Consider the following 26,213-nt stretch of genomic DNA (forward strand, 5'->3'; position numbering starts at 1 on the left):
TTGGCCAGGTCGCACGAGTATGTACCGCGTACGTACACCCTAAACACATTAAAGAAGCCATCCCCTATGGACAAGCTTTCCGTATACACAGGATCTGCTCAGATGAGGAGGAGCGTAACAGACATCTACAGACGTTGAAAGATGCCCTCGTACGAACGGGATATGGCGCTCGACTCATCGATCGACAGTTCCAACTTGCCACAGCAAAAAACCGCACCGACCTCCTCAGAAGACAAACATGGGACACAACCGACAGAATACCCTTTGTCGTCCAGTACTTTCCCGGAGCGGAGAAACTACGACATCTTCTTCACAGCCTTCAACACGTCATCGATGAAGATGAACATCTTGCCAAGGTCATCCCCACACCCCCACTACTTGCCTTCAAACAACCGCGCAACCTCAAACAAACCATTGTTTGCAGCAAACTACCCAGCCTTCAGAACAGTGACCACGACACCACACAACCCTGCCATGGCAATCTCTGCAAGACGTGCCAGATCATCGCCATGGATACCACCATTACACGTGAGAACACCACCCACCAGGTACGCGGTACATACTCTTGCGACTCGGCCAACGTTGTCTACCTCATACGCTGCAGGAAAGGATGTCCCGAAGCGTGGTACATTGGCAAGACCATGCAGACGCTGCGACAACGGATGAACGGACATCGCGCGACAATCACCAGGCAGGAATGTTCCCTTCCAGTCGGGGAACACTTCAGCAGTCAAGGGCATTCAGCCTCTGATCTCCGGGTAAGCGTTCTCCAAGGCGGCCTTCAGGACGCGCGACAACGCAGAATCGCCGAGCAGAAACCTATAGCCAAGTTCCGCACACATGAGTGCGGCCTCAACCGGGACCTGGGATTCATGTCGCATTACAGTCATCCCCCACCATCTGGCCTGCGAAATTCTACCAACTGTCCTGGCTTGACACAATTCACACCTCTTTAACCTGGGGTTACCCCATCTCTGGATCTGCAAAGATTTAATCACCTGCTAATGCTCATATTCCAAGCATTGTCTAGCATCTTTGAATCTGTCTATATATATGTTTCTGGAACATACCTCTTCATTCACCTGAGGAAGGAGCAGCGCTCCGAAAGCTAGTGACATAGAAGCAAACCTGTTGGATTTTAACCTGGTGTTGTAAGACTTCTTACTGTGCTCACCCCAGTCCAACGCCGGCATCGCCACATCATTTCAAGAAGGAGTTAGATATAGCACTGGATCAATGTATATTGGCTGGGGGGGGGGGGGGGGGGGGGGGGAACAGATTACTGAATTGAATGTTCATAATGAATGGCGGAGCATGCTTAATGGCCTACGCCTTTTCCTATTTTCTATGTTTCTAATGTTCAGAGTTCAACAAAACTGGTGCTGCACTGATACGTGATGTAGGTTTAACTGCGCCGGCCACAGGGAGAACTGGTCTTCACAAATGTTTTGGGTTAGGTGTGTTTTGTATGTAGGTTTATGTTTGAGGAATGTTATTTTTGACTCCTACATTGTTTTTTTTTCTTTCACTCTTCCTCCATTTCTTTCTCAGTGTAATTTGCATTTCTAGTAATGTGTTTCTGCACATTTTCTAGTTTCCACATTTTTCCTTTTCAACAACATGGTGTCGCTTATGGGGGTAATTTTGATCAAACTTGCCTGGTGGGAAATTGACAGGACAGGTCTGGCTGTCTGCTGTGCACCACATTTCATTCCAGATTCCTTTGGAATGTACATCTTGCGGGGTATAAAACAGGCAGCCAAACCAACTGACTGCCAAATTTGATGATTGCTGTTGATGTGGAACTACTGACTGCTGAAGGTCAGATGACATTTTCTCAAGATCATTTCATTCCGAGCCTTTAACAATCAAAGAAAGTAGATCTTTGGTTCCTCTGCCCGAGCAGCATTTGAGCACAGGCCACGAAGGTGAAAGGATAATTCTTCCAACTTTTATTGGCAATCTCATGTCAGCGAGTATGAGAATGGAGGAGTGGGAAATATAAAGGTCAGATGATTGCAGTGCAGCTGGGATTGAGGAATATTGTCAGAATAATGAAATGGTACAAATTGCTTTTGTTTCGTTTCAAGTGTTCGCAAAGCATTGCTCATTTAGATGAAATATCTAATTTATGATGTTTACCTCCTTTCATTTTTGGAGTACCATGAATGAAGAAACAATATTTGTATACATGTATTTGTTTGCTTTTTCTTGGTCTTCTTTCCACACTTAGATGTATTGATTCTCTTTGATTTTACACAGAACTGGAGAAGAGTCATGGCTACATCTCAGAATACCAACAGTGAACAAGTTGTTCCAGGAGATAATGATCAAGATGATGTCCTGTCCGTGCAGGCCCGATATCTCCGCAGTCCATCTCCTAGCAGGTCTGATGTGCGCAATGATTAATTCCCTGGCATAAGCAAATCGAACCACAAATGCGTGTGAACTGTTCATAGTTTATCATAGAATTTACAGTGCAGACGTAGGACATTCGGCCCATCGAGTCTGCACCGGCCCTTGAAAAAAGTACCCCACTTAAACTCACGCCTCCACCCTATCCCTGTAACCCAGTAGCCCCACCCAACCTTATTGGACACTAAGGGCAATTTATCATGGTCAGTCCACCTAACCTGCACATTTTGGACTGTGGGAGGAAACCGGAGCACCCGGAGGAAACCCACGCAGACACGGGGAGAATGTGCATACTCCGCACAGACAGTGACCCAAGCCGGGAATCGAACCTGGGACCCTGGAACTGTGAAGCAAATGTGTTAACCACTGCTACCTTGCTGCCCTTACTGTTGATCAGTGAGCAGCATTCTTGTCTTTTAGTCACTGGTTTCAACTCCCACTCCAGGGTCCTGAGCACAAAAACTAACGTTAACACGGAGGTGTAATCCTGAGCTGTTATTTGTCTGATGAGATGTTATCGCCACCTGCCTGCCAGGTGGATGCAAAAATCCCATGGTACTAATTTGAAAAAGGGAATTTATCTCCAGTGTTCTATCCAATATTTATCTCTTTATCAACATTATAAAAAAAGATTATCTGGCCATTATCACATTGCTGTGTGTGTGGGAGATTGCTGTCAGCAAATTGTCTACCATGTAAATGCAATTTCTTTTGTTGATTTGTATGATGTTTCCCGGAGCCTAGATTCTGGCTGTTGTTACTGCATTTAAGGTCTGTAAAGATTGACTCTTGGTCATGATTTAAAATATTGATGAGATAGACAATCCTTTCAGGGCATGATGACCACACTAAAACACATTATGCAGAACTTTGCACTTTGACAGGGTTGTAAAACAGTTGGCACCAGGCACGTTGTATGCTGGAGGATTGAATTGCCACCTCCCTTGAGGGGCCACAACAAATCTATTCTACAACATTGAAGTAATCTCAGGGGGCATGGATGACTCCTCTATTTCTACCCCAAATAATCACAGCTACTATATCAGTGATAGTAAGGCAGGTTGGAAGGCATTCCGGATTAAAATAGTAGAGACAATTTTGTTTCATGCTAATGAAGGTGAGTGATTCTTTGCCTGCACAGCAATATTTTCAGTAATTTTAGTCAGAACCTTTGCTTCTACATTTTCTCAGCTCTCCACAAACTGCCGCTTTGCACTCAAAATATTGATTTTCTTGACCACCTTTATTTTGCTGATATGAAGAGGAGAATGAAACATGGAAGAGGTTATGTTGGTGTTTCTTCGAGAAATTTGGTGGTCTTTCCCTACATGTAGACACTCATCATGCTGAGGGGGCCAGCTCCACAGAAAGCAAAGGAAGTACAACTGGAAAGCCAGCTACAAACATGTCAACATAGAACATAGGGGCACGGGTAGGTCATTTCAGGCCTGCTCTCCCATTCAATATGACCATGGCTGATCCTTTATTTCAATGCCATTATCATCCCACGCTCTCCCTGTGTTGTTCTCTGATTTGCTTTACATGGATGGCATGGATTCGTAGTGTTGAACAAAGAACAACAAGCTTTGTTAACTAACAAAACTAATTTATTAACACTACCAAATAAGATTTGCATGTATTCCTAAAGTATAAGGTTACTATGCTATCTCTAACTACAGAACTCCTAAATACACAACTGGGGCAAGATTCTCCGACCCCCCACCGGGTCGGAGAATCGCCGGGGGCTGGCCTGAATCCCGCCCCCGCCGGTTGCCGAATTCTCCACCACCAGATATTTGGCGGGGGGCGGGAATCGCGCCGCGCCGGTTGGCCCCCCCCCCCCCCGATTCTCCGGCCCGGATGGGCCGAAGCCCCGCCGCTAAAATGCCTGTCCCGCCGGCGTAGATTAAACCACCTACCTTACCGGTGGGACAAGGCGGCTCGGGCGGGCTCCGGGGTCTTGTGGGGGGGGGCACGGGCGATCTGGCCCTGGGGGGTGCCGCCACGGTGGCCTGGCCCGCGATCGGGGCCCACCGATCTGCGGGCGGGCCTGTGCCGTGGGGGCACTCTTTCCCTTCCGCCTTCGCCACGGTCTCCACCATGGCGGAGGCGGAAGAGACATGATATATATATATGACAGTTCTGTGGTTCCCGCTCGTGGTAAGAAGCATTATCATTAACTTGTTAAATCTTTACATCCCAGGCAATATACATATCATGACACTCCCCATACCCCTTGACGCCTGCAGAGTCTAAAAATTTATTTCCATCTTGCATATATTCAGTGACCTGGCTTTGTTGTAGAGAATTCCACAAGTTCACCAGCCTCTGAGTGAAGAGATTTCTCCTCATCTCAGTCCTAAATGGTGTATCCCGAGACTGACCCCTTGTTCTAGATCACCAGCCAGAGGAAACGACATCCCTGCATCCAGTTTATCCAGCTGTCAGACTTTTATGCGTTTCAATGAGATCTCCTCTCATTCTTCTAAATTCCAATGAATACAGGTCCTGTTGACCCAATCTCTCTGCAAACGACAATCCCGCCATCCCAGGAATCAGTCTGGTGAACCTTCACTGGACTCACTCAATGGCAAGTATATCCTTTCTTAAGTAAGGAGACCAAAACCTTTTGGGGGTATTAACAATAATTTTAGAGTACCCAATTACTTTTTTCCAATTAAGGAGCAATTTGGCGTGGCCAATCCACCTACCCTGCACATCTTTGGGTTGTGGGGGTGAGGTGCACGCAGACACAGGGAGAATGTGCAAACTCCACACAGACAGAGACCAAGGGCCAGGATCGAACCCGGGTCCTCAGCGTGGTAGGCAGCAGTGCTAACCACTGCGCCACCGTGCCGCCCAAGGAGACCAACATTGCACACAATATTCCAGACGTGGTCTCACCAAGGCCCTGTACAGCTGCATTTAGATATCGTTGCTCCTGTACTCAAGTCCGCTTGCAATAAAGGCTGACATACCACTTGAACAAAGAACAAAGAAAAGTACAGCACAGGAACATGCTGCCCGAGAACTAAAATCTTCTACACTTCCTGGGTCCGTATCCCTCTATTCCCATCTGATTCGTGTATTTGTCAAGATGCCCCTTAAATGTCACTATCGTCCCTGCTTCCACTACCCCCTCCGGCAGCAAGTTCCAGGCACCCACTACCCTCTGGGTAAAAAAAACTTGCCTCGTACATCAACTCTAAACCTTGCCCCTCGCACCTTAAACGTATGCCCCCTAGTAATTGACCCCACTACCCTGGGGAAAAGCCTCTGACTATCCACTCTGTCTATGCCCCTTATAATTTTGTAGACCTCTATCAGGTCGCCCCTCAACCACCATCGTTCCAGTGAGAACAAACCGAGTTTATTCAACCGCGCCTCATAGCTAATGCCCTCCATACCAGGCAACATCCTGGTAAATCTCTTCTGCACCCTCTCTAAAGCCTCCACATCCTTCTGGTAGTGTGGCGACCAGAACTGAACACTATACTCCAAGTGTGGCCTAACTAAGGTTCTATACAGCTGCAACATGACTTGCCAATTCTTATACTCAATGCCCCGGCCAATGAAGGCAAGCATGCCGTAAGCCTTCTTGGCTATCTTCTCCACCTGTGTTGCCCCTTTCAGTGACTTGTGGACCTGTACACCTAGATCTCTCTGATTTTCAATACTTTTGAGGGTTCTACCATTCACTGTATATTCCCTACCTGCATTAGACCTTCCAAAATGCATTACCTCACATTTGTCCAGATTAAACTCCATCTGCCATCTCTCCGCCCAAGACTCCAAACGATCTAAATCCTGCAGTATCCTCCGACAGTCCTCATCGCTATCCGCAATTCCACCAACCTTTGTGTCCTCTGCAAACTTACTAATCAGACCAGTTACATTTTCCTCCAAATCATTTATATATACTACGAACAGCAAATGTCCCAGCACTGATCTCTGCGGAACACCACTGGTCACAGCCCTCCAATTAGAAAAGCACCCTTCCATTGCTACTCTCTGCCTTCTATGACCTAGCCAGTTCTGTATCCACATTGCCAGCTCACCCCTGATCCCGTGTGACATCACCTTTTGTACCAGTCTACTATGAGGGACCTTGTCAAAGGCCTTACTGAAGTCCATATAGACAACATCCACTGCCCTACCTGCATCAATCATCTTTGTGACCTCTTCGAAAAACTCTATCAAGTTAGTGAGACATGACATCCCCTTCACAAAACCATGCTGCCTCTCTCTAATACGTCCATTTGCTTCCAAATGGGAGTAGATCCTGTCTCGAAGAATTTTCTCCAGTAATTTCCCTACCACTGACATAAGGCTCACCGGCCTGTAGTTCCCGGGATTATCCTTGCTACCCTTCTTAAACAAAGGAACAACATTGGCTACTCTCCAGTCCTCCGGGACATCACTTGAACACAGTGAGGATCCAAAGATTTCTGTCAAGGCCTCAGCACTTTCCTCTCTAGCCTCCGTCAGTATTCTGGGGTAGATCGCATCAGGCCCTGGGGACTTATCTATCTTAATATTTTTCAAGACGCCCAACACCTCGTCTTTTTGGATCTCAATGTGACGCAGGCTATCTACACACCCTTCTCCAGACTCAACATCTACCAATTCCTTCTCTTTGGTGAATACTGATGCAAAATATTCATTTAGTACCTCGCCCATTTCCTCTGGCTCCACACATAGATTCTCTTGCCTATCCTTCAGTGGGCCAACCCTTTCCCTGGCTACCCACTTGCTTTTTATGTACGTGTAAAAAGCCTTGGGATTTTCCTTAACCCTATTTGCCAATGACTTTTCGTGACCCCTTCTAGCCCCACTGACTCCTTGCTTAAGTTCCTTCCTACTTTCCTTATATTCCACACAGGCTTCATCTGTTCCCAGCCTTCTAGCCTTGACAAATGCCTCCTTTTTCTTTTGACGAGGCGTACAATATCTCTCGTTATCCAAGGTTCCCGAAATCTGCCGTATTTATCCTTCTTCTGCACAGGAACATGCCGGTCCTGAATTCCTTTAACTGACACTTGAGAGCCTCCCACAGGTCAGATGTTGATCCTCAAACATCCGCCCCCAAACTAAGTTCTTCAGTTCCCGCCTAATATTGTTATAATTAGCCTTCCCCCAATTTAGCACATTCACCCTAGGACCACTCTTATCCTTGTCCACCAGCACTTTAAAACTTACTGAATTGTGGTCACTGTTCCCGAAATACTCCCCTACTGAAACTTCTACCACCTGGCCGGGCTCATTCCCCAATACCAGGTCCAGTACAGCCCCTTCCCTAGTTGCACTGTCTACATATTGTTTTAAGAAGCCCTCCTGGATGCACCTTACAAACTCTGCCCCGTCTAAGCCCCTGGCACTAAGGGAGTCCCAGTCAATATTGGGGAAGTTGAAGTCTCCCATCACAACAACCCTGTTTTTACTCGTTTCCAAAATCTGTCTTCCTATCTGCTCCTCTATCTCCCGCTGGATGTTGGGAGGCCTGTAGTAAACCCCTCAACATTGTAACTGCAACCTTCTTATTCCTGATCTCTACCCATATAGCCTCGCTGCCCTCTGAGGTGTCCTCCCGTAGTACAGCTGTGATATTCTCCCTAACCAGTTACGCAACTCCGCCACCCCTTTTACATCCCCCTCTATCCCACCTGAAACATCTAAATCCTGGAACGTTTAGTTGCCAATCCTGTCCTTCCCTCAACCAGGTCTCTGTAATGGCAAAAACATCATAGTCCAAGTACTAATCCAAGCTCTTAAGCTCATCTGCCTTACCTGTAATACTTCTTGCATTAAAACATATGCACTTCAGGCCACCAGACCCACTGTGTTCAGCAACATCTCCCTGTCTGCTCTGCCTCAGAGCCATACTGGCCCTATTCCCTAGTTCTCCCTCAATGCTTTCACCTTCTAACCTATTGCTCCCATGTCCAACCCCCTGCCATACTAGTTTAAACCCTCCCATGTGACACTAGCAAACCTCGCGGCCAGGATATTTATGCCTCTCCAGTTTAGATGCAACCCGTCTTTCTTATACAGGTCACACCTGCCCCGGAAGAGCTCCCAGTGGTCCAGATAACGGAAACCCTCCCTCCTACACCAGCTGTTTAGCTGCTCTATCTTCCTATTTCTAGCCTCACTGGCACCTGGCACAGTGAGTAATCCCGAGATTACAACCCTAGAGGTCCTGTCTTTTAACTTTCTGCCTAGCTCCCTGAATTCCTGCTGCAGGATGTCATGTCTCTTCCCGCCTATGTCGTTAGTACCAATATGTACAACGGCCTCAGCCTGTTTGCCCTCCCCCTTCAGGATGCCCGCTACCCGTTCGGAGACATCCTGGACCCTGGCACCAGGGAGGCAAATTACCATCCTGGAGTCTCTTTCACGTCCGCAGAAGCGCCTATCTGTGCCCCTGACTATAGAGTCCCCTATGACTATTGCCCTTCTGCGCTTTGACCCTCCTTGCTGAACATCAGAGCCAGCCGTGGTGCCACTACTCTGGCTGCTGCTGTTTTCCCCTGATAGGCTATCCCCCCGACAGTATCCAAAGGGGTATACCTGTTCGAGAGGGGGACACCACAGGGGATTCCTGCACTGACTGCCTGCCCTTTCTGCTGGTCACCCATTTCGCTGCCTGCACCTTGGGTGTGACCACATTTATATAACTGCTATCTATGACGCTTTCCGCCACCTGCATGCTCCTAAGTGCATCCAATTGCTGCTCCAACCGAACCATGCGGTCTGTGAGGAGCTCCAGTTGGGTGCACTTTCTGCAGATGAAGCCACCCGGGATACTGGAAGCTTCCCGGACCGTCCACATCTCACAGTCAGAGCACTTCACCCTCTAATTGACATTGCGTCAATTAATTAGTAAATTAAATTTTTTTTAAAAAAGTTAGTTAACTATACGTTTCCTAGCACTAGATTTCTACTATAAATGTGAAAGCTAAATACAGTACTCTCTGATCTCTGGCTTAGATACCCCTCTAAATTATAATTAAGTAATTATGTTTAATTAGTTTAACAATGCTTAATTTTTTTAATTTAGTGTAAATTCCCAACCAGCCAATCAGGTCACAGCTTTACTGTGATGTCACTCCAAGTCCCCCCCCCCCCCCCCACACACACACAATTTGAAAAGGTAATAAAAATAAATAAAAATCACATACATTCCCAGGTTCTCAGATGCTCTCTGGTTCTCTCCCTGCAGATTAAAAGTTACAGGCCAGAAGAAAGAGAGAGACCAGAACAGTCAGGAAAAAAGCACCTTCTCCCACTCTGCACCGAATTACCTTACTGCACCAAATTACCAAGTTCCAATTCCCACTCTGGATGTGTCTCACGCAGGCTGTGTCTCCTTGACCTGCGCAGAGCTTTTTTAACTGCCTTCTTAACTGCTTGCTATACCTGCATGTTTGCTTTCAGTGACTGGTGTACAAGGATATCCAGGTTCCTTTGAACGTCAGCATTTATCACTATTCAAATAATACTCTCCCATTCTGTTTTTCCTTCCGAAATGGATAACACATTATCCATGATATACCACATCTGTCATGTATTTGTCATTCACTCAAAGGGAGCAATTTTAAAGCTGCATGCGCCATCAGTGAGAATGGTGACACTGATGCAAAATCCCACGAGTGTTAAGAAATAGGATTCTTGCCAGTAATGGAGCAAGCTGTGGGGGGGAGGGGGGTGAACGGGAAGATCCTCTATACATTTGTGATGGGGTTGGAGGGGTGGTGGCTGTGGGGGACTTGTCAGTTCTGATCGGTGCTCCCTTTAAAGATGGTGCCCGGATCGCTGCGGCTTCGGCCTTGCCAACTGTATCAGGTCCCACCCTGCCTGACTGTTTTGTCAGAGTGGCTCAAGATCTGGCCTGAAAACTCAGCAGTACATCTGGAGAGATGCACGTCAGTTTTCAGTCAAAGCCTGACAAAGTGACAAATTATAGGAAAATTCCACCTAAAACTTGAAACCTCTTAACATCCTCCTCACCACTGTTGCTAATTTGCTGCTGTCTCTTAATTTGGCTCTGTTTAATTACGTTTGCTCAAGAGTCACCAGGTATCTCGATACCGCCACAAAGTTCAAAACCGAATACTGATCAAAGACTCCATACACCAGTTAGTAAGTTCAAAAGCAATGCTCATTTATTTACACACAGTCAAATATACTCATGCATAAAACTCTACAACCTAAACTATCAGTATTACTAAAAGCCTATACTTAGCTTCGGGTGCCCACTCAGTCAGAGGAACAATGGCCGTTGCTCGGTTCTGAGGCTGCTGGGTTGAACTGTTTACAGGATAGCAACTAGGAGCGTCTATTTCGTAGCGTGCGTTGACTTGGAACTTACTTGGTCTGGCGTAGCTTTGGCAGGTCTCTCCTCGCTGAGAGCCAAGGCCAAGAGAGCGATTCTCTCTTGGGGAATCCTTTTTATACCCAAAAGGGCTTTGCGTGCTTTTGGGCGGGCCTTAAACTTGGCCCCAATTAATTGGGCCATTTCCCAATCGTTCTCATCGATTTTCCTCCAATAGAGGGGTGGGTTCCCTGGTTGCTGGGCGTGTCCTAGGCGGCCGTTGGTTTGCTTTGTTTTAGTCTCCTCTAGCACCGTTGGTGGGTGTCTGTCTTAGCATTGTTTACCTAAATGTTGCCTTTTTGTTTCCAGGGATGGCTCATTAGTATGTAGATGGTTCTGCAGTATCGGTCTTGTATGAGAGCTACAGCTCTAATCAACAGACAGACCTTGCACCTGCTTGCTTTTTCGGTATTGTCCAATGTTCCCTGCATTCTTTGCAAAGTGTCCATTTTGTAATCGGGACGTGGCCATCCGAGATGGCTACACCACCCACATTCCCAATAAGTTGTGTTATCAACAAACCTGGAAATATTTATTTGGAGCAAGATCAGCAGAACTTCCAAGAGATAAAGATTGATTGACTAAATAAAATCATTTTACTCCTCCTTACTCTCTTTTCCCACTGTTCCTCCAGCCCTACCCCACACCTTCCCATCTTCTAAGGTATCTGCTAAGGCCCTTTGTTAAACAGAAGTCAATATATCAACCAGTATCTAACTTCCAAAAATTAAAAGATGACAAATGAATGAACTCACAACTTTGATCCACCTTTACTTAAAGCCACAAGCATTCACCAGAATGTGCCAACAAAATATATTTTCCTTTTTGCGACTACTTCTGAACTTTTGAATACTCTTGGAAAAAGCTCACCTGCTCTACTTTGAACAATGCTATGGGATAGTTAATGAACACCTGGGGTCAAATAGGGTTTTTGTTTGATGTCTTTTCAACACCCAGTGGCACATCACTCCTTTGATACTGCACTGAATTATCCACCTAGATAATGTACACTGCTTAATTCCCTGGAGTTGAATTTGAATTTTGACTTGGAAACAAGCATTCTACCCATGAGATGTAAAATCTTCTGAAAACAAAAGAGTAAGAACTCCTCGAAGGTAAAGCTTCTGATGGTAAAGCAAAATTAATAATAAGGGCTAATAAATAATCTGCTAAATAGTTTAATAAACAATGAGTTGTTGGAGACAAGGGGCAATAATGAAAAAAGCAAAGGAACAATATTAAATTGCACATTAAACATTTAAAAAAACTTGTACTTTATTTTCATTGGCAGATTTTCCACTATGTCAGATACCAACACAGAAAGCATCTTCATGGAGCCCATCCATCTCTCATCGGCAATTGCTGCAACCAAGATTATTAATGAAGGTAAGATTCTCATGTTTCCAGTTTAACTCAAATATATAAACTTTTACAGCTTTCCTGCACCCAATTTTAACTCCAGATAGGCTTTGTGCAGGTGGGAAGTAGGGAGAGTTTGTCCCAGTGAAAAGGCCCAGGCATATTTATCATTACATGATATCAGTAGTAACAATTTTTACAGCAGGTTAAGAGCCAAAGAGGTTAAAATCTTGCATTTCAGTTGCTTTGAGAGATTTAAGAGTGTTTAGGTGCCTGAGCAATCCAGTAAAGCAAACCACGGAAAGTAACTTGGCGCAATATTTATGTATTTAACTGTTCTAAATTAATAAGAATCTGCACCAAAATCACCACGGGTGTGAAATTTAATGGTCAGAAATTTAAACTAATTCAGATTTCCAGTTTGAAGGGGAGAGACACACAATGCAATACACAGAGGAGGATAGATATTTTGTTGTTTGAGCAATAATGATTTTTGGAAAAAAAGTAAAAAATATCTTTTTCCAAAAATTGGTGTTAATTGTAATGCAATGAAGTGACTTAATTAATTTTTTTGATTCTTCCGTTTTCTCCACGCAAGATGATATTTCACATTTGTGTGGACTAGTATGAAATGGCGCCCGGTCCAGGCCTCGCTGGGAAGACAATTAGTTCCCGGGCGTCGGGAGAATCCGACGCAGACATATTTAAATTAGCTGTACGGCTCATTTAATTATGTATATCTGGATCTTTCCATCTCCGAGGTTGGGATGAATCTCGCGGGATGCACTGGTTTTGTCACATCACCAAGTCAGGTGCAATGAGGCTGGTATACTGCACCCATAGGTTATAAATCGTTGAGGCCATAGAACTGATCCCTGTGACACTTCACTCAATATATTTAGCCAACCTGAAAATGACCCATTTCTCCATACTCTCTATTTCCTATCAGCTAATCAATCCCCATCCATGTTAATATGTTACCCCTTACACCATGAGCTCTTTTTTTGTGCAATAACTTTTGATGTGACACCATGTCAAATCCAAGTGCACCACATCTACATGTTCCCTTTATCCATAATGCTGGTTCCTTCCTCAAAGAACTCTAATAAATTAGTTAAACAATATTTCCCTTTCACAAAATTTTGACTCTGCTTGATCATTAAATATCCTAAGTGGCCTGCTATAACCTCCCTAATAATAGATTCTAGCATTTTCGCCAAGATACATGTTCGGCTAGCTAGCCGATATCCTACTTTTTGTCTGCCTCTTTTCTGGAATAGAGGAATCAGTATCATTATTTTCTAATCAGGTGGAACCTTTCCAGAATCTAGAGAATTTTATGAAAATTAAATCCAATGATTCTACTATCTCAGCAGCCACTACTTTAAAAACCCTAGGATGATGCTCATCTGGACCTGCGGAATTGTCAGCCTTTAGTTCTAACACTTTCCTCAGTACCTGATTAAGTTGCTCTCTCCCTTTCACCCCCTTGATTTACAATTATTTCTGTGTTTCATTGCTCCCAAGTTCAATCTGAATTTTAAATGTTTCAAAAATATTCTTCATTGTTTGTATCTGAAGAGTTGAAACCCAAAGGAATAAAATTTAAGCCAATGTCACCAGAAATGATGGAGTCAGCTGAGCAGCTACTGGTGGAAGATCTTTATAACCGGGTAAAAGTGAAGTTTGATGACACCAGCAGATACAACACACCCTGCATCATGGATATCCAGCGTGCTCTGATGCAAAAGATGGAGGCCCCCAGAGAACTTATGGATGAGGTGTGGCCAAATGTCTTCATAGCTGAAAAGTAAGTCTGAATAAATAATTCTAAAGCAAAATACTGCAGATGATTAGAATCTGAAATCAAAAGAGAAAATGCTGAAAATACTCAGCTGGTCTGGCAGCATCTGTGGAGAGAGAATGTTAAAGTACGCGATTCTCTGGCCTCGTTGCGCTATCTTGCGCAGACTATCTTGCTCCTTGCCCATCTGCGCCATCGACCACTTTTAAAAAAATATATATTTTTTTTATTAAGGTTTTTTAACACAATTTTTCCCCTTACAAACAGTAACCCCCCCCCCGTAACAAAATAACGCAAAATCTCCCTGAGCAGGATATATACATGGCAAGATGGTATATTTACATAGCTTTATACACTGGCTCTTGGCCGCACGTACCGTTTCCCTCCATGCTATCTCCCGCTCGTCCATCCCCTCAAACAATCTCTCGTTCCTCGTCCCCCCCCCCCCCCCCCCACCCCGGGTTGCTGCTGATCGACCTTCTTCTGACGCTCCGCGAGATATTCTAGGAACGGTTGCCACCGCCTGTAAAACCCCTGTGCAGACCCTCTCAAAGCAAACTTAATTCTCTCCAATTTTATGAACCCCGCCATGTCGTTAATCCAGGCCTCCAGGCTAGGGGGCTTCGCCTCCTTCCACAAGAGCAAGACCTTTCGCCGGGCTACTAGGGAGGCATAGGCCAGAATTCCAGCCTCTTTCGCCTCCTGCACTTCCAGCTCATCCACTACTCCAAATATTGCTAGTCCCCAGCTTGGCTTGACCCGGACTTTCACCACCTGGGATATTACTCCCGCCACACCTCTCCAGAACCCCTCCAATGCCGGGCATGACCAAAACATATGGACATGGTTCGCCGGGCTCCCTGAACATCTTTCATATCTATCCTCTACCCCAAAGAACCTACTCAGCCTCGTCAAATGCGCTCTGTGAACCACCTTAAATTGTATCAGACTGAGCCTGGCACACGAAGAGGAGGTATTAACCCTACCCAGGGCATCAGCCCATAACCCTTCCTCAATCTCCTCCCTCAGCTCCTCCTCCCATTTACCTTTCAATTCCTCTACTAGCGCTTCCCCCTCTTCTTTCATCTCTTGGTATATTTCCGACACCTTGCCCTCCCCGACCCATACCCCCGAGATCATCCTATCTTGAACTTCTTGTGCCGGGAGCAACGGAAATTCCCTCACCTGTCGCCTCACAAAAGCCCTCACCTGCATATATCTAAATGCATTTCCCGGGGGTAACTCAAATTTCTCCTCCAGTGCCCCTAGGCTCACAAATGTCCCGTCAATGAACAGGTCCCCCATTCTTCTTATCCCCGCCCGATGCCAGCCTTGGAACCCCCCGTCCATCTTCCCCATAAGACCATAAGACATAGGAGTGGAAGTAAAGCCATTCGGCCCATTGAGTCCACTCCACCATTCAATCATGGCTGATTTCAACTCGATTTACCTGCTCTCTCTCCATAGCCCTTAATTCCTTGAGAAACCAAGAATTTATCAACTTCTGTCTTAAAGACACTCAATGTCCTGGCCTCCACCGCCCTCTGTGGCAATGAATTCCACAGACCCACCACTCTCTGGCTGAAGAAATTTCTCCTCATCTCTGTTCTAAAGTGACTCCCTTTTATTCTAAGGCTGTGCCCCCAGGACAAACCGGTGGTTACCCCTGATCGGGGACCACACCGATGCTCCCATTGCACCCCTGTGTCTTCTCCACTGGCCCCAGATCCTTAGTGTTGCCGCCACCACCGGGCTTGCGGTGTATTTTGTCGGCGAGAGCGGCAGCGGTGCCATTACCAACGCCCCAAGGCTCGTTCCTTTACAGGACGCCATCTCCATCCTCTTCCATGCCGCCCCCTCTCCCTCCATGACCCACTTGTGGATCATCGCCACGTTTGCTGCCCAGTAGTAACTCTCTAGGTTTGGCAAAGCCAACCCTCCTCGGTCCCTGTTGCGTTCCAAGAACCCTCTCCTAACCCTCAGGGTCTTATTTGCCCACACATACCCCATAATACTCCTACCTACTCGCTTGAAAAAGCTCTTGGTGATCACGATGGGGAGGCACTGAAACACGAAAAAAAACCTTGGAAGGACCACCATTTTGACCGACTGCACCCTACCCGCCAACGAGAGCGGGAGCATGTCCCATCTTTTAAAATCCTCCTCCATTTGCTCCACCACCCTCGTCAAATTCAGTTTATGTAGGGCCCCCCAACTTCTGGCTATCTGGATCCCCAGATACCGAAAACCCCTCTCCGCCCTCCTCGGCGGTAGGTCCCCTATCCCTCTTTCTTGGTCCCCTGCCTGTAATACAAAAAGCTCACTCTTCTCTACATTAAGCTTGTAGACCGAGAACTCTCCAAACTCCTTCAGAGTCTGCATGACCTCCACCATCCCCTCCATTGGGTCCGCCACGTATAGCAGCAGGTCATCCGCATATAGCGATACCCGATGCTCCTCTCCCCCGCGGACTATCCCCCTCCATTTCTGAGACTCCCTAAGCGATATGGCCAAGGGTTCGATCGCCAATGCAAACAACAGGGGGGACAGGGGGCACCCCTGTCTCGTCCCTCGGTACAGCCAAAAGTACACCGACCTCCGCCGGTTCGTCACTACACTCGCCACCGGGGCGCTGTAAAGGAGCTTAACCCATCTAATAAACCCTCCCCCGAACCCAAACCTGCGCAATACCTCCCAGAGGTACTCCCACTCTACTCGGTCAAAGGCTTTTTCCACGTCCATAGCTGCCACTATCTCCACCTCTCCCTCCTCCGATGTCATCATTATCACGTTTAAGAGCCGCCGCACATTGGTATTTAACTGCCTGCCCTTTACGAATCCCGTTTGGTCCTCACCCCTGGGACACAGTCCTCAATCCTAGTGGCCAGTACCTTCGCCAATAGCTTAGCATCCACATTGAGGAGCGAAATCGGCCTGTACGATCCACATTGCAGTGGATCCTTGTCTCGCTTTAGAATCAAGGAGATTGTCGCCTCCGACATTGTCTGGGGCAGGGTTCCCTCCTCTCTTGCCTCGTTGAAGGTCCTCACTAGTAGCGGGGCCAGCAGGTCCACATATTTTCGATAGAATTCCACTGGGAACCCGTCCAGCCCCGGGGCCTTCCCCGCCTGCATGCTCCCCAAACCCTTACTCAACTCCTCCAACCCAATTGGTGCCCCCAAACCAACCGCCTCCTGCTCCTCCACCCTCGGGAACCCCAGCTGGTCCAGGAATCGCCTCATCCCCCCTTCCCCCCCCTGGAGGCTGGGATCTATACAGCTCTTCATAGAAGTCCTTGACTACCTTATTTATTTTCGTTGCACTTCGAACCGTGGCTCCCCTTCCATCTTTGATTCCCCCTATTTGCCTCGCTGCCGCCCTCTTATGGAGCTGGTGCGCCAGCATCCGACTCGCCTTTTCCCCGTACTCGTAAGTCGCCCCTTGCGCCTTCCTCCACTGTGCCTCCGCCTTGCCCGTGGTCAGCAGGTCAAACTCCGTCTGGAGCCGTCGCCTTTCCCCAAGTAATCTTTCCTCCGGGGTCTCTGTGTATCTCCTGCCCACTCGCAAGATCTCCCCCACTAACCTCTCCCTTTCCATTCCCTCTGTCTTCTCCCTAATAGCCCTGATGGAGATCAGCTCTCCCCTGATCACTGCCTTCAACGCCTCCCATACCAACCCCACTCATACCTCCCCGTTGTCGTTGGCCTCCAAGTACCTTTCAATACACCCCCTCACCTTCCCACACACCACCTCATCGACCAGCAGTCCCACATCCAACCACCACAGTAGGCGTTGGTCCCTCTCCTCTCCCAGCTCCAGTTCCACCCAGTGCGGGGCATGGTCCGAAACGGCTATGGGCGAATACTCCGTCCCCTCCACTCTCGGGATGAGCGCCCTGCCCAGAACAAAGAAATCTATCCGGGAGTAAGCCTTATGCACGTGGGAGAAAAAAGAAAATTCCCTGGCCTGCAGTCTTGCAAACCTCCATGGGTCCACTCTCTTCCCCCCCCCCCCCCCCCATCTGATCCATAAACCCCCTAAGTACCTTGGCCGCCGCTGGCCTCCTTCCCACCCTTTATCTGGAGCGGTCCAGTGCTGGGTCCAGCACCGTATTGAAGTCCCCTCCCATTATCAGTCCTCCTACCTCCAGGTCCGGAACCCGCGCGATGCAGCACCGCTTTGGCCCGGTTGAAACCCGACTAGCCATCTCCTTTTCTGGGCCAGTCCCTTGTCCGCGTCTCCCTCACTCTCCAGTCCCCCAGCCGGGGGACCCCCCGTCCCAGCCACCTCTTCTGTGTCCCGTTCTCTTTCGGCCAGTGCAGCAGCAACCCTTTCCCTTCCCCCCCCCCCCCCCCCACAGCTTTTTTGCTCCCCCCATATCCCTCCCGTAAGTCAGCTGACACCTGCTGACCCCGGCTTCCCCCGCCATCCCTTTGACCCCCACCCGTGTGGGAATCTCCCAATCAATGTACATTCCTTTGTTCCCTTTCCCGCCTCTCTTGCCGCGTGCGGGAAAGACAACCCCGCGTTTTCCAAAGTCTGCCCCGCCCCCCATGGCGCAGCTCCTGTCGTGGCCTTGTCCCTCTCCCCCAGCCCATATAGCATTTCCTGCGTGTGGTTGACCCCCTATGTACAACAACCATCATACTTCAACCCTCAAACACCCCCCTCCCACACAAACCCTCAATTAGAGTCCAATTTTTCAGCTAGTATCAAGGTCCATGCCTCTTCGGGCGTTTCGAAGTAGTGGTGTTGGCCATTATGTGTAACCCACAGTCGCGCTGGCTGCAACATTCCAAATTTCACTCCTTTCCGATGCAGCACCGCTTTGGCCCGGTTGAAACCCGCTCTCCGCTTAGCGACCTCCGCGCTCCAGTCCGGGTATATTCTGATCTCCGCATTGTCCCACTTGCTGCTCCGTTCCTTCTTGGCCCATTTCAGGACCCTCTCGTCCGTAAACCAGTGAAATCTCACCACCATCGCCCTTGGAGGCTCTTTTGCCTTGGGCTTCCTCGCTAGCACTCAGTGCGCCCCATCCAGCTCCAGCAATCCCGGGGGGCCTCCGCACCCATCAGCGCCCCGATCATTGTGCCCGCATATGCCGTGGCATCGGCCCCCTCCACTCCTTCTGGGAGACCCAGGATCCTCAAGTTGTTTCTCCTTAATCTGTTCTCCAGGTCTTCGAGTCTTCCCGCCCATGTCTTGTGCAGCGCCTCGTGCCGTGCCACTCTCTTCGCCAGGCCCATGAGCTCGTCGTCGTTCTCACTCACTTTTTCCTGGATCTTCACCTCTTGGGCTTTCTGGGTTGCTCCAAGTCTTTCAACCATTGCCAGTATAGGCGCCACCATCTCCTTACGCAGCTCCTCGAAGCAGCACTTGATGAACTCTTTCATCTCCTCCCTGTCCATGGGTGCCGCCATTTTGTTTTTTTCTTCTTTCTTCTCCCGCTGCTCCAGGGCCACTTTTTTCCCCGTTTTGCTGCGGGTCCGATCCATGCAGGTCTGTAGGGGACCTTTCTCCTTCCTTCCCCACGGGTTGGTTTTTTAAAAAAAAAAGTGCCGTTGGGGCTCCGTTAGCGGGTCCATCGACCACTCTTAACCCTCACCTACTGACAAGGCCTCTGGCCGCATGTCTGAAAGCTACTGCTAATAGGGAATTGGTAATCATGGTTAAGTGAGCAATTCACACAATGCTAGTGGATTTTTGTGGGTGGACAGGCCTTGTAGCATGTGGGAGTCATTGCCTCCCAATCAGACCACAATGCCTGAACACTGCGGGAGGCAACACCACACGCGCAGCAGCCGAGGTCCGAACACCCAGGAGATGGAACACAGCTCCGGGGACATGTCCACAGCCAGAGGGTGGGCGAGCGCCCTGGGGAGGGGACCAGTGCCCAGTCCAGGTGACGTTATGTGCGGTGTCCGGGGTAGGGAGCCTGCTGCGACTAGGAGTGCATGGGTGGGGGGGCCACCACTGTTTGTCAGTCTTAACACCCTCTCCCAATGAGTTTGTCAGTCTAACACCCTCTCCCAATGCCTTACAGAGATTGGACGTTATGGAAAGGATTTTGGACCCAGAAGAACTTGCCCTAGTGGTGCTGATGCTGGGCCGGACGGCCAGACTGCGGCACCAGCAGCGTCTGCAGATGCAGTCCACGTGTCGGCCCCACCCCACACCCTGAGGACCTAGCCACCCATCAGGCCGAGGGACCCAGAAGGTAGTCCCCCGACTGCCTAGGGTGTACAGGCATCGCTGGTCATTCGAACAGATGACGGACTGCACGTGCCACAGGAGGCTCTGCCTCAACAAGGAGACAGTGCGGCACCTGAGCCATGTCCTTGCAAACTTGGCACCACGTCGAGGAGGACGTCACCCGCTCGTGGCCGTCAAGATCACCACAGCCTTGAAGCTTTACACCTCAGGATCATTCCTGGGTTCGAGTGGGGACCTTTGTGGCATCTCAGGCCACAGGTGTATCCGACAGGTCACGGATACCCGGTTTGTCTGAGCTTTGACATGGACCAAGCCCAACTGGCTGGGCGGGCAGCATGATTCTCTGCTATCGCCAGGATGCCGCAAGTCCAGGGGGGTAATGGATGGCACCCATGTTGCCTTGCGCTCACCTGGCCATCTGGGAGTGCCCTACGCTAACAGGAAGGGGTTGCACACCCTGAACGTACACATGAAGATCAGGCATGTGTGCACACTTCCCAGGAAGTGTGCACAACAGCTACATCCTGGAGCAGTCGGTCATCCCCAGATGCAGAGGGCCACCCCAGGATGGGCAGCTGGCACTTGAGGGATAAGGGGTACCCGCTGAGGAGGTGGCTAATGACGCCATTACTGAGGCGGGAGACCAAAGCAGAGATCCGGTACAACGAGGTCCATGTGGCCAATCGGGCCGTGAATGGGCAGAGCATCGGACTCCTCAAGATGCAGTTCCGATGCCTCGACCGCTCCGCTGGTGCTCACCAGTACACCGCCCGGAGGGCAGCCCGCTTTGTTGTGGTCTGCTGTGTCCTCCACAACCTCTCACAGCAGCAGGGTGACGAGATGGAGGTTAGTGATGAGGAACATGTGCCCATCTCCAAGGAGGATGAGGAGGTGGTGCCGGACCAGCCGGGGCAGGAGGATGAGCCCAGGGAGGAACCAGAGGACCAGCCGGAGGCTGCAGGACAGGTGGCAGCGGTGAGGGTCCGACAAGCCTGGAGGGCCAGGGAGGCCCTCATACTCACTCACTTAGGATGTGACCTGGTCCGTCGTTGATACCTTACCCACCCCCTGCCCCCATCTCCCAGAGTCTGTGTCACATCTCTCCAGGGTGCTGTGAGGAGGATGCCTGGAGAGATGGGCCAAGGGTTCGGATATCAGCCCGCATAGTGGATGAAAGTGACAGTCATCACACTGGTTGTTCACAAGTGTGTTCAATGTGTGATACAATTCCCCACTCCCGATGGTGCCGCCCACCCCTCCCCCGGTGCCCTCAGTGATCCTCGATGTGCTTGGTCCTCCTAGCTCTACCGCTAGGTGTCCCCCAGAATGCATATCAGAGCTTGGGGCAGTCGGCTGCTTGCCTCATACAATGGCATTTGATGCCCCTGGTGGGCATCCTCTGGGGGCTCCCGGGCTGGCGCACTTGTCGGCGGCATATGCCCAGCCGTGCCGGCATGTCCCGTGTGCTCACTGATACGCGGCCTCATTAGAGGGGGGGGGGGGGGGAGATTCTGGAGAGCTGGTGGCCACCATCGCCACTCCATGGGTCCGGTCCAGGTTTGCACCCAGTGCCCCCTCCCGCTCAGTGCCCATAGGGCCTTGGGGCTCACCTTGGGAGGGAGGGGCAGCTGTTTCAAGCCCCGGCTGCCCCTTCACATTGGTTCTGCCAGCCCTGGTGGCTCCCCGATGCCTGCACCATCATGTCGATGGCCTCGACGATGCTCCTCAGTGATTGGGCTATGCACTGCAGCGCCTCAGCAATGCCCACCTGCGACTGGGACAAGCTCCGCAGCGCCTCGCCCATGCCCATCTGAGAGCGGGATATGTCCTGCAGCACCTCATCAAGGTCAGCCTGGTACTAGTCACATTTCCCCAGCGAGTCAGACATTCTGCTGAGACCCTCCGCCATGGCCATCACCGACTGCACAACACCTTGGACACCTTCACTAATGGTGCCGACATCGTGCACCATGCTCTCCACTGCGCTCGCCACCCTAGCAATTGTTGGCCTCGGTGCCACACTATGCTGGCGACAGCTCCTGTGCCTGTGCCCTCCTCCAATCGGCTATGAAGCTGCTGGAATGTCACTGACATCTCCCTCTGAATATACCAGCCACTCCTTATCATCTCCATTAGCTCCGGGTACAACTCTTCCAGAGGCTCAGCATCTGGCTGGGACCCAGCTGGGTCCTGGGATCCAGCAGACCTTCGACTGCTGTCTCGCCTGGGGGTTCCTGCCTCCATCTTAAGTGCATCAGCAACTGCATGGTGCTCACCAGATTGTGCCACAGAAATCTGACCAGCGAGTTGAGTGTATCTGCGGTGGAGGAGGGTGGGGATGACAAGCTATGATGCCTTGATCACGTCTTCCTTGGAGCTCTCCTCTGAGCTGGTCTCCTGGGAGACTGGGGAGCGGGCCACCCGGGATGGTCATGCATCCTTAGCTGGAGGGCCAGCGGAAGAATGGACATGTGGTCAGTGGAAGGGATGGGTCAGTTAGACCGGCAATAACAACTCACGTTTGACAGGTTCTTGGGGTGGGGTCCGGTGGTTCCTCACCTCCGCTTCCACCAACCTCTGCAATGGTGACTGCCATGTCCTCGGCCACCCCAGTCACCTCCACGGCCCGCTTCTTGAAGGAGGTGAGGATTCTTGTCCGGCACCCGTCGCCAGTCTGCGCTCTCGCCCGACGGTTTTGCGGAAGCTTATCCTGAGAAGACCGAGGGCTTCGTTAGCCACACGTGAGGTTCACAGTGGTGGTGGGGGCGGGGTGGGGGGGAAAGTGAAGGGAGGTCTGGGGTTTACTCACCCGTGTTGACCGGTGTTGGTCATTGACCTTTTTACAGCACCAGAAGCCAGTCATCTTGGTCATACTCCCAGAGCTTACATCCGCCGCCACCTCATCCCAGGCAGCACTGGCTGCCCTGTGGCTCAATCTCCGGGATCCTCGGGCGAACAGGATAGCTCTACTGGCCTATACCGCATCAAGGAGCCTCCCCAGGTCCGCATCGCCGAATCTTGGGACCGGTCTTCTCGGCGCCATGGCTGCGAGCTGAGCAAGTTCTGCTTAAGTGCTGCTCGAACTGGTTAGTGGCGGGCTGGCAAGCACGGTGCCGGCGAATCAGCTGGTTGAGTCTTCATTTGCGGCGAGAAGCCCATGGGGCCTCGTTAAGTGGGCCAATTAACATTGAATAGTGTTTCCGGCATCTCTGGGCCGAGTGCTGAGAAGCTTACAGGAGTTCCCCCTCGCTACCACACCTAGAAATCTTTCCGGAGAATTGCGCTCAACATTTCTGTGGTGAGATGCATGTAAGCAATATCATAGATGGCTGGTGGTGCGAACTCCAACCAGCAGGTGGCGGTACAGACACACCATGCAGTCTCAAGACAGTGGTCATGTGACAAGGCACTCCAAAATAAGTGGGGGCATATCCATCCATCGGCAGATGGTTGCAAGACGTACAAGTGAACAGTCGTGCTCGGTGTATTCCAGAGCAGTACAAAGAAACACCATGATAACTTGCTCTGTAACAGATCGCAATCTTGCCATGTGTGATTCAATAAAGATCCTGGTTTGGACAAGTCGAGTCATTTGGTAGATTCCTTGCTTGACATTAAACACCAAACGCAACATGATACCAAGAGTGCTGAATATTTGAAGATAACAAAGGCAGTGACGAAGTTCAAATTTGGCGGACAGACCGATCTGGTGAACTGCAGCTTGTGACTGAATGCAGTAGAAGACGCTGAAGAGCGAGATGGAAGGACAGAAAGCCCCCCCCACCAGCGTCAGATATCCAGTAACGTAGACAAAAGCTGGCGGCTCTTCAAGCAGCAGTTCAAACTAGATGTTCCGGCCCTAGGCCTGCAGGCTCAGCCTGATGAAAGGCGAATTGTGTTGCTGCCAACGGTGGCAGGCCCAGAAGCAATTTAACTGTGCAACTGCATTCGGCACAGAGGAGGATACCAAGAGATACAATGAAGTCGTTAGATACTTCAATCGGCATTACTCCCCCAAAAAGAATGAGACATTTGAGAGATACATGTTCCGTATGCGTACTCAAAAACCTGCTGCTCCCAGGTGGGTTGGTAGAGGGTAGGATTTGGGATATATATGGGTGGTTGGGGGAGCGCAAGTGGTGAGGATCAAGAACAAATGGGAGGAGGAGTTGGGGGTATTAGGCTGGGGACTGTGGTGTGGGGCGATACGGAGGGTGAATTCAGCTTCCCCCTGCACGAGAATGAGCTTGATTCAATTCAAGGTGTTACATAGAGTACATGTGACCCGGGGTGAGGATGAGTGGGTTCCTCCAGAGGATGGCCAAGTGCGAGAAGTGTGGGCGAGGGCCAGCGAATCATGCGCACATGTTCTGGGGTTATGAAAAGCTGGAGAGATCTGGGAAGCGGTGTTTCGGACGCTATCTAAGATTGTGGGGGTGGAGGTCAGGCCGGACCCAATGGTGGCGATTTTTGGGGTATCGGAAATGCTGGAGTGGTAGGGGGCCGACGTTGTGGCCTTTGCCACTCTAATTGCCTGGGAAGGATCCTGTTGAATTGGAGGTTAGATACGCTGCTGGGTGTGGCCGGGAGACTTGCACAACTTTCTCCAGTTGGAGATGATTGGGGGGCAGCGAAGGGCTTTGAGGTATGGTGGGGGTTGTTCATGACACTGTTTGAGGAATTGTTCGTCACAGGGGGCGGGAGGGGATAAAAGGGGGGAAATTATATAAACCGTGGACTGTGATTTTGTGGAGTGTGTATTTTATTTGTTGCTGTTTTACATATATTTGGAATAAAGTACACTTTTAAAAAAATAAGGGAATGATGGAGGTCTTTCAAAATCTGGAATGTTCTTTCAGAGCACTTGACACAAAAAGGTGCTTTGAAAACTGTCCCAGTGCTGGGAAAATGCAGAGGGTAAACCTTTATGCTCTAAATTACTGTTTAGTTGGCTCATGACCACAGAAAATTGGTATCAGCTTCATTTTGTTTTTCCAGGAGTGCAACGGTGAATAAGGTTCGATTGAAACGACTGGGTATAACTCACATCCTTAATGCTGCCCACGGTACGGGTGTGTACACCACAACAGGCTTTTATGCAGGAATGGAAATTCAGTACCTAGGAATCGAAGCGGATGACTTCCCTGACTTTGACCTGTCCAAACACTTTCGTAAAGCTGCGGAGTTTATGGATGAAGCACTTCTGACATGCAGAGGTAAACGGTGATTCAGATTCTCAATGCTAATCAAACTAGGGCATAGTAAATGGCATAGCCCCTGTAGTGATCTATGTATATGAATATGTAAATGTAGTACGGTCAATTCAACACTAGATGACTCACTATCAGATGGTGTAAGAAAGACTTTCACGCTCTTTCTGAGAGAGTGTGCTTCAGGAGAGTGAACAGACAAGACATAGAATAGCTAGAGAGAATATAAGTTATTTCATTATTACATTGTATAGTTATATCTTTGCCGTATTTTATTTCTTTTACTAGTTGAGTATTAAGTACAAAGGACTCAAATATTATTTATATTACTCATTAAATTAGTTCATCTTTAAAAAAGACTATTGTTTATTTCATCAACTCAGCTGGTTCAAAGAGTAATATATATATACTACGTAAAGTAACATAATAGCCCCGACCGACATTGGCCTCCGTTTGGACCTGATGTCCTTGATGTTGTGGAGTTGCCGGACACAGCCCAATATATATTTGTATTTTGGGTTAATGCTAGCAATGTATCCCATCTATGATTTGATATGAACTAGATATTATATATTTCACAGGTATCCCCATGTATGCTTCTCAGGTAGCCAAACTTTTTCCATATTAGTTAAATGAGGCCAGAATGCAACTTTGATCATTTTGGAACAAAAAACAAAAAGTACAGCACAGGAAAAGGCCCTTCAAGCCTGTGGCGACCATGCTGCCCATCGAAACTAAAATCTTCTACACTTCCGGGGTCCATATCTCTCTATTCATGTATTTGTCAAGATGCCCCTTAAACGTCACTATCGTCCCTGCTTCCACCACCTACTCCGGC

The 26,213-nt window shown here is 49.2% G+C and overlaps 1 protein-coding gene across 2 annotated transcripts in view; it reads left to right on the forward strand.

Annotated features, from left to right (window-relative positions):
- The window catches only part of dusp27 (dual specificity phosphatase 27), an 80,565-nt gene that overhangs the window by 35,955 nt on the left and 18,397 nt on the right, over positions 1-26,213 (forward strand). The window contains exons 2-5 of one of the 2 annotated variants that reach the window (XM_072513675.1): positions 2,263-2,387; positions 12,081-12,175; positions 13,772-13,958; positions 25,164-25,381. In XM_072513675.1, the coding sequence (XP_072369776.1) occupies positions 2,278-2,387; positions 12,081-12,175; positions 13,772-13,958; positions 25,164-25,381 (610 nt within the window). In that variant the 5' untranslated portion in view covers positions 2,263-2,277. Of the gene's footprint in view, positions 1-2,262; positions 2,388-12,080; positions 12,176-13,729; positions 13,959-25,163; positions 25,382-26,213 lie in introns of both variants that reach the window. The other variant, XM_072513674.1, reaches the window with a different exon arrangement.

This window comes from Scyliorhinus torazame, chromosome 8, assembly GCF_047496885.1.
Source record: "Scyliorhinus torazame isolate Kashiwa2021f chromosome 8, sScyTor2.1, whole genome shotgun sequence".
NCBI lineage: Eukaryota > Metazoa > Chordata > Chondrichthyes > Carcharhiniformes > Scyliorhinidae > Scyliorhinus > Scyliorhinus torazame.